Source organism: Punctularia strigosozonata (genome assembly GCF_000264995.1).
Source record: "Punctularia strigosozonata HHB-11173 SS5 unplaced genomic scaffold PUNSTscaffold_3, whole genome shotgun sequence".
Lineage (NCBI taxonomy): Eukaryota > Fungi > Basidiomycota > Agaricomycetes > Corticiales > Punctulariaceae > Punctularia > Punctularia strigosozonata.
In genome coordinates, this window is record NW_006767435.1 from 279,504 (window position 1) to 293,520 (window position 14,017).

At 55.5% G+C, this 14,017-nt stretch overlaps 5 protein-coding genes across 5 annotated transcripts; 2 read left to right on the forward strand and 3 right to left on the reverse strand.

Moving 5' to 3' along the window:
* Nucleotides 1–8: 8 nt before the first annotated feature.
* Nucleotides 9–593, reverse strand: PUNSTDRAFT_26623 (uncharacterized protein; the record flags this gene model as incomplete). Its single annotated transcript, XM_007380684.1, has 1 exon — nt 9–593. A coding segment is annotated over one exon (585 nt), but the record flags the coding sequence as incomplete, so codon positions are not given.
* Nucleotides 594–1,679: 1,086 nt separating this feature from the next.
* Nucleotides 1,680–2,606, reverse strand: PUNSTDRAFT_62858 (DNase I-like protein; the record flags this gene model as incomplete). Its single annotated transcript, XM_007380685.1, has 1 exon — nt 1,680–2,606. A coding segment is annotated over one exon (927 nt), but the record flags the coding sequence as incomplete, so codon positions are not given.
* Nucleotides 2,607–5,831: 3,225 nt separating this feature from the next.
* Nucleotides 5,832–6,293, reverse strand: PUNSTDRAFT_131396 (uncharacterized protein; the record flags this gene model as incomplete). Its single annotated transcript, XM_007380686.1, has 3 exons — nt 5,832–6,023; nt 6,076–6,149; nt 6,197–6,293. The coding sequence occupies 3 exons, from the start codon at nt 6,291–6,293 to the stop codon at nt 5,832–5,834; spliced, it is 363 nt and encodes a 120-aa protein (XP_007380748.1).
* A 709-nt stretch (nt 6,294–7,002) lies between these two features.
* On the forward strand, nt 7,003–10,080 carry PUNSTDRAFT_141661 (uncharacterized protein). Its single transcript, XM_007380687.1, has 12 exons — nt 7,003–7,028; nt 7,079–7,601; nt 7,662–7,806; nt 7,871–8,291; nt 8,470–8,739; nt 8,848–8,871; nt 8,934–9,030; nt 9,083–9,201; nt 9,254–9,296; nt 9,350–9,415; nt 9,494–9,684; nt 9,740–10,080. Exons 2-12 carry the CDS (start codon nt 7,511–7,513, stop codon nt 9,908–9,910), a joined length of 1,638 nt encoding a protein of 545 aa, XP_007380749.1. The 5' UTR covers nt 7,003–7,028; nt 7,079–7,510; the 3' UTR covers nt 9,911–10,080.
* A 957-nt stretch (nt 10,081–11,037) lies between these two features.
* On the forward strand, nt 11,038–12,476 carry PUNSTDRAFT_131398 (uncharacterized protein; the record flags this gene model as incomplete). The annotated part of the gene is made up of 8 exons (XM_007380688.1): nt 11,038–11,104; nt 11,165–11,303; nt 11,371–11,504; nt 11,565–11,656; nt 11,718–11,827; nt 11,892–12,034; nt 12,107–12,179; nt 12,242–12,476. 8 exons carry the CDS (start codon nt 11,038–11,040, stop codon nt 12,474–12,476), a joined length of 993 nt encoding a protein of 330 aa, XP_007380750.1.
* Between the last annotated feature and the right edge of the window lie 1,541 nt (nt 12,477–14,017).

A 14,017-nucleotide genomic window follows, 5' to 3' on the forward strand; every position in this document is an offset into this window, starting at 1 on the left:
TCTATTCCTCCTTCTTCTGTGGGTCGTTGGAGTTCGGCCATTGCTATCGGGGATGCACGGCCTTCTCCCCACATAAAACTCCGTATCATCTTGTTCAAGTCTTCTAGCACCGTGTTCGGCATTCCTTGGACTCTCGTTTTATATTGGGTGAGTCCTCCAACAACCATCTGTACGACGAGGGCCTTCCCTCGCAGCGTTGGTCTTGCTACCTGCCATCTATCTAGGCTTCGTTTCACCTTGTCCACCGTGTCCGACCATACGCCTGCCTCGTCTATTCCATTCCCGATCCAGGTTCCAAGCAGTTTGGCCGCCTCCCCGTCTTTCAAGATTCTCGCGTCTGGTGGAATCGTTTCCGTTTCGTTCGTGTCGATCTTCCTCGTCTGCCACACCCTCTCGCGGAACTCTACGGTACCTATCGGTATGATTTCCGTCTTGTTTTTGTTAAACTTTGCTCGCGACGCTCTGCACCATCCGTCTAGAATGTCGAGGAGATCACTGTATCTGTCCTCTGCGGACAAATATACAGTCGTGTCGTCGGCGAATAATGCCGTGATGATGGCCTCCGTTGCCCCCGGGATCCGGAAGCCTTTTAGTCGTCCGTCCGTCCTTAGTTTGCATGCTAGCGGCTCGATCGCAAGGTCGAAGAGGATGCACGATAGTGGGTCCCCTTGCCGTACGCCTCTCGTTACCTTGAAGGTCTCGCTTTTAACGCCGTTTATCATTACGGTAGTGTTAGCGTTCGAGTACAGGGCTTTAACCGTGTCGATGAAGCGCTTCGGTAGGTTGAATGCCTCTAGGGTTGCCCAAAGGTACTCGTGGTCGATTTTGTCGTACGCCTTCTCTTGGTCTAGTGCCACAATTATCCCGTCTTCCTCCATGGCTTCCGCGTATTTGATCATTAATTGTGACAGCTTCACCTGGCTGAAAATCGACCTGCCTGGTATAAACCCGGCCTGGTCGCTGTGTACCATTTCGCCGATCACGTCCGTGAGTTGCATGGCTAGGGCTTTGGTGAGTAATTTATGGTCTGTGTTGAGAAGGGTTATTGGCCTGTAGTTCGCGATGTCGGCTTTGTCTCCCTTCTTGTATATCGGGCACATCCATCCGTCCGTGAATTGCGTGTTCTCGTCCACACCTTGGGTTTGGATATCATTGAAAACCTCCGCCATTACAGCTAAGACGTTAAAGGACGCCATTTCGAACTTTACTCTTTTGGAATGCAGTGAGTCTAGTTCCTTCCATACTTCATATGGTATTCCATCCAGGCCTGTGGCCTTCCCGTTTTTTGATCTTTCGAGTGCTCGTCTGATGTGGTGTTCTGTCAGTGGTTCCTGCATCGCTTCCCCGACGTTCTCCGGCAGCTTCCGTTCTTCCGGGATCACTGCCAGAGCTGCCTCTACGTGTCGTCTGTGCGTCCCAGGCTCCCAACTCTCTTTCTCTTCGTCCTGTTGCAGCCGTTCATGGTGCGTTTTCGCGATATTCGCCATCGCGTCCGTGCGCGTAGCGTAGCGGTTGGGCGCGTCCAGGTGTCTTAGTCTCAGCGTGAGTTCTCGTGGTTTCTTCTCCTTGTTGATCGCGGTCCAGTATTTGGACACCGTCTCTCCCTTTTCTAGCCATCTTGCCTGGCTTATCTGCCTCGCGTCCCTTCTTAGTTTCCCCTTGAGGTGTCTTATCTCATTCTCCATCAGGGCTATGTTCCGTCTCGGTTCCGTTCCGTCCTCCAAACCCGCTTCCTCTCGGTTCATTTCCGTCGCAAGAGCATACTCTTTGCTTGCTAGCTTCCTGCTCGTCCGCGATAGGGCCGCCCCCGTTAGTAGGGCCGCCATCTCGGCGGTCCTGTCTTTGAATTCCTGCCAGAGTGTTTGCGGGTTCCTTTCTCCGGTGCGTCCTTCTCCGCGCAGTCTGTTTAGGTTCTCTTGGAGGCGCATTCCTATCTTTTCTACGGACGATATGGTGTGTGTTTCGTTCGTGAGTCCGGATGGCCACGTCCATCTTCCGGGCCCCATATAAGGCATTGTCGTCGGTGCGTACTTCATCCATACTATTCTGTGATCAGTCACTACACCGGGGGTTTGGCACACCCACTCGAAGACGCTCGTGCGCCGTTTCTCCGCTACGTAGATTCTGTCTAGTCTCGACATGGAGCCCGTCGCCCTACTGATGAATGTATAATTCCTCGTCGCAGGGTTCTCCGCTCGCCATGCATCATATACCCTCAGCGTTCGCCTGCAATCTCGGAGTGCTGTTGCTGCGCTGTCGAGTTCCGCCCTGGGCGGGGCCCTGTCTATGTCGTCTTCTACGATGTTGAAGTCTCCCAGCATGAAGTCTACTTGGGGAATTTCGTTTTCTCTCCTCATTCGTTCGATGCGTCCCCAGAATGCCGCGTGTCTTCCTGGTTCATTCGGGGCATATACGTTCAGCAGAGTGACCGTGTCTCGGTCGTGCCAGGGCAGTGTAATGGCTATGGCTCGTCCTTTCTCAATCGTTGTTACATTACAGCTTTTTGTGCTGACGACATCTCTGTTTAGTACGAAAGCTACTCCGGCTGAGTTGGACGGTCGTTCCGGGTCCGCGGAGTTGTGGATCCAGAGGCGTTTGCCGTACATCCTCTTCACTGCCTCGAGGTTCTGTTCTGTGAGGTGAGTTTCCTGGAGCGCCATGATGGCGATTTTTTCGTTCCGCATCATCGCGTGTATGTCGTTCCACTTGTTCAGTGGGGTTCCGCCCTGCGCGGTATGTCCGTTCATATTCAGGGTCGCCACTTTTAGGTGAGCGCGCTTCGCCCTTTTCGGGCCTTTCGAGGTTTGGTCGCCTCGCGCCTGTTCGGCGATTCCGCCTCCGAAACCTCCTTGAACATCATCGGGGCCGTGCCCGGCGGTGGTAGGCACGTTCTCTCTGTTCGCAGGAGGGCGCGCGCCAAGACCGGGATTTGGGACCGTAGGTAGGGGGGGGTAGTGTATGGTTGTGGTGTTGGCAGCAGGCTGTTGGCCCGTAGTGCGTCCTCTGCCTTCGAGGGCGCCGGGGGAGACTATTGTCGTCCGGTCATCCACGGACAGGACTATGCTGAGGCGTCCCTAGAGGCCTTGCTCGGGTAGCGGCGTCCAGTTCTTCGCTCAACTTAAGCTTACACGCGCGGCTCGTCCGACCTAAATAGGCCTCCGCTGGTACTTTACCAGAGCACCGGCCGTGTGGCTCGTCGACCATCAGTCCTCCTTCTTAGCGAAGAAGCTGTATATTAGGTCGTCGTAGCCAGGGGTGACTTGCGTCGCGGCCGGTCGACGCGTCCCCTCGAGTCCCGAGCCCTCGTTTGCAATAATATCATGTATTCGGTTCGGAGTTGGGGTCTACACGTCGCATGTCATCTATGTATTATTACGGTCGTTCGATCTGGTATGTTCGCGGTTACATTCCGCGCCCGCGGTTCCTTCCTCTGAATGCACCTCGGGCGGTCCCGTTTCCTCTGCGTCCTTGCTCCTGGGAGCGCGGTGAGGGGTTCTTCGTCGACCCGTGGAATCCCGACGGGATCTGCTCTCGAATCGGGCATAGGCCGTAGACATGGTCGGCTCCATAACAGAAGGTGCAGTGGCCGGCATGGCATTGCTCGACGGGTCCGACTCGCGAGTGCCAGAAGTTTGTTTTCGCCATTATCGCTTGGACGTCTCGGTATGCGCATGGGAGGGAGGAGTTAATTACTGGGCCGTATATGTTGTATCGCGGCTGCGGGCGTCCCTTCGGCGCGAGGAAGGGTAGGACCCGGCACTTCAGGTTGTAGATGAACTCGTTAACTTGTTCGATGGCTTTGTGGTCGTCGGGGTTCATGCCGAGGGCCATGACGATGTCGGAAGCCTTCCCTGCGAGGGCCACTTGAACGGCGTAGAGCATCAGGTCGGCGTCCACGTCCAGGGGGCCCTTCAGCGTGAGGTAGTAGGAGGGATTAACGAGGATGTCGTCGAAGCTCAGGGCAAGGAAGGCTATATCGGCTGAGGCAAAGACGCCCTGTGAGAGGATGCGGGCCCTGTTTTCTGCCGTCAGGTGAGTGATTAGGCCCGTGCGGGGTTGGCGTTTGTCCGCCGCTACCGGCATGATTATCCGTAGTCGCGCGCCGTCTTCGAGGAAGGTCTGAATTACTGCGCGTACCTCGCCGAAGGCGTCTTGGGCGTCGTCCGCCGAGAGGTTGGGTTTGTCGAAGATGGTTACGAGGACGTTATTGCTGAGGTTCTCGTCCTCCTCCGCCCAGTCGCGTATCTGGCGTTCTTGAATGTCCTCCAACTGCTGGAGTCGGAAGCGCATGTGGGGCACGGCCCATCCGCCTGCCGGCGTTTGGGCGATGGGGATCTCCATTCGGCGGGGGCGTTCCTTGTCGACTACCGCGTATGCTCGGTTCGCGATCAGCTGGTCGTCGATGATCGCGAGCTTCCCTTCGGGTGCGCTGTCTGGGGGGGGAGGGGGGAGGTCGTCGTCCCGCGAGACGTCCACGTCCGTGATCCTTTCGGAGTCCAGGGTCCCGGTGGGGCCTTTCGTCAGGGACGCCGCAACGAGTAGCGCGATTTCCTGTTGCCTCCGGTCCGCTTCTTGGGCACCAGCGTCCTGGGTTTCCTGCCCGCCCAGGTGTGTCCCTGCGTTGCCTGCGTTTCCAAGGCGGGGGGCGTGGAGGAAGGTGAAGGCGGTCTCCCCTCCGTCGGGGTCCTCCTGTGCCGCCATCTGCACGTCCGGCATCTCCGGTTGGGTCGGGGTGGAGGTATCGGCTTCGTAGGCTTCGGCGGGTCCGAGTGCCGTGGATTCGATGTCGACAGGGTGGGCGGTGATGGAGGTGTCTGCGCCTTGGGCGGTGTTCATGGTATCGTGTTCGGCGGTGGGCACGCTCGAAGTGCTGGCATCTGCGCCCTTGGCCGCCGTTGGCGTATCAGCGGCGACGGCAGGCGCGTTGTAGGGGACTGTCAGGACTCCGTGGGCGGCGGTTGGTGCCCCCTGGGTGCCGGTGTTCATTCCGAGGCTGGTGGTTAGTCCGTCTTGGCTGGCACCCGGGGGAGCGTAGGTAGGGGCCGGGTTGTTCTGGGATGCGGCGAGGGGGGGCTTAGCGGCGTCCGGGGCACCTAGAGTTCCCGCTAGGTTCGTGCGGCCAGCGATGTGTTCTCCTTCGACAGTGTTACCGGTGTCTTGGGCGGCAACGGAGCCGGTGTGGTCATCGACGGTGTGAGCAGCAGGGGGTTGGGTTACGCCTTGCGGTGTTCCTTCCGCGTTCGAAATCGCTGCCTTTGCCTCCCTGATCGCGTTTGCTGTTTCAGGGGGGTTGGTTTTGGTCGTTTTCGGAGGTGTGTGTGTTTACTTACCAACTTCTTGGATCGTTTTGCGCTTTTTTCCAGCTTTCCCCCCTCCCTGTGTGGGTGGCGGGTGGTCTTTACGGCCGTCCTCGTCCAGGACGGCGTATGCGTTCGGGTGACCCGGGATGCCGTCGACAGTGTTGGGTTGGTTGTCGGTAGCTGGTCCTCGTTTCTCGCCGTTCCCGGCTTTCCCACGACCTATTTGGGGTTAGGGCTTGTTTACATTCCGTTAATGCGTGAGCGTACCGCGTCCAGCGGGGTTGCCAGTCTTATTCATGCTCGCTAACGTCGCGGCTTTCGCTACGTTGCTGGTCGGTTCGGGTGCCATGGTGGTGCTCGCTCAGGTAGTGGTTTCGGTAAGGCGTTCTCGGTGCAGGGCTAGAGACGTTGGCGGCTGTTTTCATCCGGGTTAGTTTTAAGCTGGTCGGGGGGGCCGGTCGTGTCAGCCTATTCAATTCGGGTTTGTATTTCGGGGTTACACGGTGTATTAGGTGCCTATCAACCCTTGCCTTACGCCAGCATCTTTGGTAGTTTTGCGCATCCCGGCTGCGGTTCCGACTTCGTTCTCGTGTGGATACGCTTCTTGAAGCGGATAAGCATGGATTGTCGCTCTCGGGGCATTTCGGGTTCCTTCGGCCATTCCGGGTTCCCAGGTGGGCCATCTTTTGTCGTCGGTTGTGGTGCTTTCTCCGAGTTCTGTAGCTGATGGGGGGTTTATGAGACGCTCCTCGAGATTCCGCGGAGAGCCTCATACCACGTGTCGGCGCACGCGTGCGCATTGGATTCGGGCTGAGGCTGCTATGTAGCCGATGCTACGTTGGGCAGCATCTTGGCATGGTCAGTTTACTTCATCCCTGTGGTAGTCGCATGCTTACAGTCCTCTTGCTCTCTGTCTAGGAGGGTAGATAGGTGGGATATGAGGCTCCAGGGTACTATGTTCATGCTGACAGGTGGTTCATCGTCGTTAGGCATGGTGGGGAGGGGGGGGTGTCATCGCGCTCCGACGTTCGCCTTATATGCCTGCTTGTTTTGCCGTTATCGCTTATCGGTATTTTGCGTGGGCTCTATTACGTCCAGGAAGCATGGTATATGCGCTTGGGTTAAGCGATATGATTTAGTATATTCTTTGACCGCCCAGGTTCGTCTGGGTCATGTTCTTTCGGTTGCCTAGTCTTTGGTTTCCCATGGCTTGTCTTGATTCCAGCCAGTTTTACCTCCCGTGTGTTTCACTCGCGTTCGTTTGATTTTCCTGGTTGTGTTTCCTGTCGTCGCGGTGGTTGCGTTGGGTGTGGCTGTGCTTTCGGTGTTTGCCGGCTTCGTCTCGTTCGGCGTCATCCATTCCTGGTGACGTGCATCCATCTAATCCGTTGTATGTGTGGCCTCTTAACTGCTACGAGGGGTAACAGGATATTGTGTAGTTCATGTATATATGTCATGGCCGGGTTGTCATCCGAGGGGAGGATCGTATCCTCCCCATCCCTCCCAGCCCGGAGGCGTGGGAAACCTCGCCACGGTGGTGGTAAGAGGTCAAGGGAGCCCCCCACTGCGATTCTTATCTTCTCTGCAGCCTGAGTACTGCCAGATGATGGAGGGAACATGCCCGCTCGTATGTGCCAGCTGGTTGCCTCGTCGAGCCTGAGCTGGCCTTGGGCTCTTGGCTCAGGACGGTTGCTGGCAAGATACATTTACACTGCAAGTTGTGCGATGGTGAGCAACTCCTCGTGATGGGGGTCATCAAATTCGGACCCTTCTTGTAGATTCCGCTTCCAATCCCTTCCTCGGGCTGTGATGGGAAGCCTCCTCTGCCGTGGCAAGCCGTACTTCCACCATTCATCAAGCATCCCTAAATATCCTCTTCTCAACTCAAACGATAAAACCAGGTCGTTGTCTGCGGAGTGGTCGGCTCGGCTTGCCTTCAACGCCGCTGGCTCGAGCTGCCCTGATCCGCCCAGGACCATTGCCCCAAACAGGTTTCTTTGCTGCCGGAACACGGCGACACCTATTCAGTCCCGCTAACAGTCATCAAGCACAGTCAATCCACATGCTTCACACGAAGACCCGCATGCAGTTGCTTCTTCTCTAAATATATCACAGGAGCGACCTATTTTTCATCCGACCATATAAATGACGTTCACAGCCATCTCACCCTCCCGTTCATCCCCACCTACTCCGGAGCTCGACGATAAGCTATGTACAACAACGCCAACGTCGCTGGCGAGGACGACCCTCGGGTCAACACCACCGATGCCAAGGGTGTAGACACTCTTGAGCCCAGCCCACGTACGTACGCAGAGCTGCGCAGCTGTGGTGCCTGTCGTCGCTGACTCATTCCATTCGCAGATCCGGCTGTGGTGTCCTTCGAGGAGTATCTCGAATACGCGAAGCGGTCTCGTGCGTACGAGGAGCAATTGCACAGCGAACGCGTTGCCGGCAAGCAGGCCACCAAGACCGGTTCAGATCCCACTGTGAACTCAGATAGCAAAGGGTGAGAGTTTCTCTCAACCATCCCTCCACCCCGTATGTGCGTACTTATCGCCGATCCCCGTCAGTGAAAAGGCGCTCGTCACCGACGGCGAGTCGCTCACGGCTGACGAGCGCGAGCGGATCAACGCGCGGCGCGCCCTGCGCTCCGCGTCGTGGGCGGCTGTCTTCTACCTCATCACCACGGACATCCTGGGGCCGTTCAACGCGCCCTTCGCGCTCTCGCAGGTCGGCTACGTGCCCGGCGTGATCCTTTACTTCTTCATGGGCGCTGTCGCGTGCTACACCGGCCTCCTGCTCTGGTACCTCTTCCTCAGGCTCGACTCGGATCTGTACCCGGTCAAGACGTACGCCGATATCACAAGGAGGATATTCGGTTTGGAAGCGGCGCACGCAGTGAACGTGTTGCAATCGATACAACTCATCATCAATGTTGGGACGATTTGCCTTTCGAATGGGCAGAGTCTCAGCCAGATCTCGAAGGGCCACGTGAGTTGCACATTATACTTCCTTGTTTCATCTTCATGTATGAATGGGGAGGGAAGGCTATTCCCGGATCCGGATGAACGTCTTGATGACCTCCATATTCCTCCCGCCCTTGCTGCCCTTATCCCAACAACAACACCAACTCGACGCTGTGAATTTTCGCTGACCACGTTGGTTCCAGTTATGCTTCGCCGTCTGCATCGTCATCTGGGCATTCGTCGGCATGGTCATCGGCCAGGTCCGCACCCTGAAGAACTACGGCTGGCTGGCGAACAGCGCCGTCTGGCTGAACCTATCCCTCATCTTCATCTCGATGGGTTTCGTCGCACACTCGCCGCCGAACTTCCTTGCAGCCAAAGCAGCGTATGGGATCGATCCTGCCCCGGTGGTCACCAAGGCGTTCGTGACCTTGCCTCTGAGTACCAAGGTGAACGGTATTATGAACATGTGCGCATATGTATTCGTGTTCGTTGAGGAAGCGCTGCTGATATAGCCTTTTTAGGGTCGTAAGTGCACAACGCGTCAATTCACTGGGTCTGCTCTCATTATCTTCATGTAGTTCGCTTATGGTGGTGCCATGATTGTACGTCCGGTTGGCTCGATCTACCGGTTCTAACGCTGAGTCTCTTGTCGATGTCAATTTAGTTCCCGGAAATGCTCGCGGAGATGCGCCGGCCTTGGGATTTCTGGAAGGGCATGTGCTGTGGCCAGCTCCTGATCTTCTCCGCATATCTCCTCTACGGTTTGTGATCTTTCCATCTTGCCACGGTCATTCATAGTGACGTAGTGGATAGGCGTCTTCGTGTACAGCTTCCAGGGCCAGTTCACGCTCCCGCTTGCGTACCAGGGCGTGAGCAAGTACGCCTGGCAGACGGTCGGGAACGTTATCGCGCTTATCACGGGTATCATCGCGGTACGTGCTATTCTTGCGGTGGAGTCGACCGCTGGTGACATTGGGATAACAGGCGGGTTTGTATGGTAACATCGGCATCAAAGTCGCGTACTACAGTGGGTGCAACTCGCGGTTAGTCAAAATCTCGTGTTGACGTCGAATTTGATAGATATCGTGGAGGGCATGTTTAAGGGCCCGCGCCTCGAATCGGCGATGGGCAAGCGAATCTGGATCGGTACGTTACCCCCCCCCCCCTTCCCCCAATCGTTCGTTCGCCCGAGAGCATTCATCTAATCGCCCTATCCTCGCGAAGGTATGGTCCTCATATATTGGGCGCTCGCCTTCATCGTCGGCGCCGCCATTCCGCAAGTGCAGACAATCTCCGGTCTAGTCGCCGCCGTGTGCATCATGCAGTTTACGTACACCTTCCCGCCGCTGCTCGTCTGGGGTTACCTCGTCCGCCTCGACGGCGTGACCGCCGACGGCAAGTTCTCTCTCAGCCAGGTGGGTCCCCCTTTCCCCCTTTTCGCTCTCTGTTCGTCTACTGACGCGAAACCAGGGCGTAAGGACGGGCTCGCTCCGGCGGCTGCTGTTCAAGTGGTTCAACTTCGTGTTGTTCCTCGCCTCGCTTGCGATGGCGTGCTTGGGCATGTTCGGGAGCGGGACCGCGATCAAGGAGACGTTCAAGACGGCGCAGGCGACCAGCTTTGGATGCAAGCCTCCCGTGTAGATTCGACGGGCGGATTCAGATTACTTTGTTGTGTTTGTTTGTTGTAAGTGGAATAATGTCTCACGATACTATCTCTGTACGACTGCTGTAGTCTGTAGATACTGAAACGAAGTTAATGCAACTGCGGCGTTCTGGTGCGGAGTCATCACGGAGCCGACGCGGTGTGCGCCTATCAGTCAAAATGATCGTCGAGTGCTGCGTTCACATATGATGTTTTCTGTAAATGGAGACCGCTGCTTCCGTCGTCGTCCATCCTGAGACGGTAAAAAGTAAAGCCGCTGATGGGCGCGATGTACATACGGACAGAATCCGTACGATCGGAATGTGAAGGATCTGTCAAGGAAGGTAACGCTTGTCAAGCTCGTGTGGGTCGCGGCCGGAAGCAAATGAAAGTTGCGTTTCCCACGCATATTCGCGTGATCGGCGTCCGGACTTCTATCCTCGATCGCAACATACCGCGCCTCTCCAAGCTTGGCTAACACGCGCCTTGGCCCTCACAAGGTTTTCTCTCGCAGCAACAAAACACCGCTCTTCTCATAGGATTGTATGTGGAAGGGTTCGTACCGTGCTGCTGGGCGACGAACAGCCGCGGTTTACCTTCAAACCGGTACTGGATACGTAAAAGCACGAAATTTCGGTGAGATCACCGGGTTGCGGCAACGACACCGACTTGCCCGATTTCTCGGTGCCTTCAATTGACTGGCGTCCGCCAGTTGCCGCACGACTATCGTACCAACGGCTCTCTGGGTTTGCTCTGGTCAGCGCTCGCCCATTCCAGAGGTTGACGCAAGTGCCCCGTGGACTCAGGTTTTCACCGGACCACTAGTACTGTGCACGGCTCGGGCTGGAAAGAGGACGTTCACATCCTTTAGAAATTTCTCGTCGCCCCCGAAAGGTTAGCTGCTGGTGGAGAATTTACCGATGACGTCCCGCTACCGTTTCCTCGAGCCTTCTCACGTTGCCCCTGAACCGAGCGACCAGATCGTGACATAGTCTCCCTCCTCGCTTTTTCCTCTTTGTTTTGCGCCTCGACGAGCTCCATGCTTGAGCTCCGCTCCGTCCTCCCGCTCCGCGCTCCCCTCAGTCTGGCTTGAGCTATTATCCTCGACGTGTGAATGTCCGAATCCATGCGCGATGCATTGTCGCAGATCTTTCGGTTCATGAAGCAGGGGCAAATGCTTAACAGGCTTTCAGGTGCGTCATGTGTTGATTTGCGCTCTTGAAACGCGTGTTGTTAACGGTTGTTGACTGCAGTTGGCGCGCTGTGCTTCACCGTATGGGATGTACTCATCACCCTCGAGGAAGAGGTCGAGAGTATATGGGCGTTGCCATGGAGAAATCCGACCAAATGGCTATATTTCGTATCGCGCTACGGAGCCTTGGCTGCGCAGTCGTGAGTGGGATTTCGTCGCTGCATACCGTTGTAAAAGCCACTAAACTCAACATAATCGCACTCACAGTGTACTTATCGAGACCGGAATGCTAAGCGATTCGACGGTTGTTGCGCACACCCAGTGCCGCGTCTGGTTCACGTTTAGGATTTGTGCGATACCTATCATCACGGTGGTCGTGCAGCTGCTGCTCGTGTTTCGAGGTATGGCATGGAACTAGGTCACCACGCACCCTCTATCAGGCGCTTATCTTGTTTCGCCAGTGTTGGCCCTGTATGATCGCAGCTACTCTATCAGGGCACTCGTAGTCGTTATATGGGCTATATCTACTTTGTTCGGCATCATAGAAGCTTCTGTGAGTCCTCATGCGACGCTTACACGGTGCACTCCCCCGGTGTTCAATATCGAGTGCGCAGGTTCACGTAACGCGTCTGGGCATTGATGGTATATGCTCGCCGGAATCGACCCCTATCCCCAATCGGGCAGGGAGGATTGACAACACGAGAGAGATGTTCATTGTATTGGCGTATGCGTGTCTTCTCCCCAGTGCACCACCGCGACTGACCATGACCATTAATACTCCACGTCAGGGCGTTGCCTATTCCTCTACATGTCGTGTTGTTCGCGCTCACCGTCGTGAGATTCTCTGACGGGGTACGGCAAGGCTGGGGGCGTACCCCTATAGTGCGCCTGATTGTGCGCGACGGCATATGGGCGTTCTTCGTCACATTGGGTACGTGCCACAACTCGGGCGGATGACGACGAAGTTAAGTGCTGACAACGTTTGTTTGTCTATACATATAAGTGTGCTCCATCGTCACGCTACGCGCGTCCCTCGTCCAGTCCGTCACGCATTTCTGTTCCCTATCTGCGTACAAGTGCGTGCCATGGTTATACGTTCTTCCTTGCATCGTCCACGTTCTGACTGGCCGTATTTTAGTTGGGCGCTAGCGTTGACGTCCATGTCTGGGTCCAGGCTCGTGCTCAACATGCAGTCTCTGCCGTCCGTAACAGACGATAGCGGCGGGCTGCCGCTGCAATCGTTGGCGAAGACGGAGTCGTCGGGCCCGGTACTCACGTCTCAGATAATGGCCGACCCGGAGTGGACGTGCGAGATGCGGACGTTCCACTCGACGAGAGGCGATCGCGGCGCAGCATACGATTCACACGATTGAATGGCAGACGGCTCTTGGTGTTACTACACATTCCTTCTTGATTCTTGTGTTTGCTTGATCGCGTTGCACTGTGTGGTATATTACATGAAGATAAATTTCGTATGCTTTGCCCAGACTGATAGGTCAAGGGCTGGATGTATCATATTACTGCATAGTTGATGCGCCACAGAGATGTCTGTCTAACTGACATGCCACCCGCGAGAGGAGACGACAGGGTGCTATGCATCCACCTGATATGAAACACTTAGCGACGCATGATGTGAAACACCTTTCTCGCCCACCTCCAGCATTTCGCAGTACCTCTGATAATTTAGTGCTTGATACACATCATAGTCAGGGTATTTTCTTGATGAATAGGATATATAACATCGAGTGAGGGGAGCAGTAGCAGTCCACGCAAAGCGAGCAGGTCAATACACAGTGACTTCTGACCGGCATCCCTCTGGCAGCATAAATTTCGCACCGAGCCTGAGCGGCTTCAGCGTGTTGCTGAATGTGTACATGGCTATCTATGTATGCAGCCACAAGAGAATCGAACAGGATTTAAGGGAGAGCGAGCAGAAGTGACACGAGTGTTTCATATCAGATGGATGCATAGTAGGTTCAGAAATGGGAAGGCAAAGACGTGCGGCGATGGAAACAATCGATGCGCTCGGTCGGCTTTAAACTCCAACAATCTGAAGGTAGGTAGGTAGGTAGGTAGGTAGGTAGGGGGACCCAAAGCCGATGCTCGATAGTGCAGCGCAGATGGACACTACGTACATAATAATACCAACCTGGAGTGGCATCGGGAGCCAGAGACATACTATAGACAGACCGGGAGAAGCATCGCACACCAGCATAGTGCCCTGCCAGCACCCGGCCATGTGCTGGGCAGAAATACGGACAATAAACTGCGGCAGAAAATAGGAGACGCGGCCATGCGCAATTAGACCGTCTGTCTTCACTGATTCACAGTAGATAAGCTCGCAGTCGAGGGAAGTAGCTCCAATGCCAATGTGCCGTATATTTAACGATGAGATCCAGCGGGAGCTGTCGAACGAGACTGAGCGACGCATAACGAGGGGCAGCCAATGTGCGTCAAGGGCTCATGAACGCTATCCATAGCAGCTTCGAAGAGCAAACCGTTTGTAATAAGTGTATATGTAGCGTAGCTTATGTAAAGCTATGCTACGACGCGACTGAACAGAACCGAGTGATATTGAGCAAAAGGACGACGGATACATGAGCTCTCGTAGGTAGTTTATATGTCGTTCGCTCGGAATATAGTTCTACGGGCGCCATATGGTTATACGGCGCCCTCTCAGTTGTAGTGATTAACCGCGTCCAATGGGACGCGGTAGTTACTTAATTCATCATGCCGCGGCGGCGGCTTACAAAGCGTATCAACGGTAATATAATACTACCGTTACACCCTCCCCCCTTCGGGAAAAGGAAGTTAGTAATTTAATTAGCGAGTCGCAGTGTCTATGGACTCACTGCGACGCGAGAGCCTGCCAATGGACACGGCGTCTCGTGCTTTGGTTCTCACGCCACGGCGG

Bases quoted from the DNA above. Each gene is read 5' to 3' on its own strand.
- PUNSTDRAFT_141661 (XM_007380687.1), top strand. From the start codon at position 7,511: ATGTACAACAACGCCAACGTCGCTGGCGAGGACGACCCTCGGGTCAAC. The intron at 7,602-7,661 runs GTACGTACGCAG...TTCCATTCGCAG, and splicing joins CACTCTTGAGCCCAGCCCAC to ATCCGGCTGTGGTGTCCTTC. The intron at 8,872-8,933 runs GTACGTCCGGTT...ATGTCAATTTAG, and splicing joins CTTATGGTGGTGCCATGATT to TTCCCGGAAATGCTCGCGGA.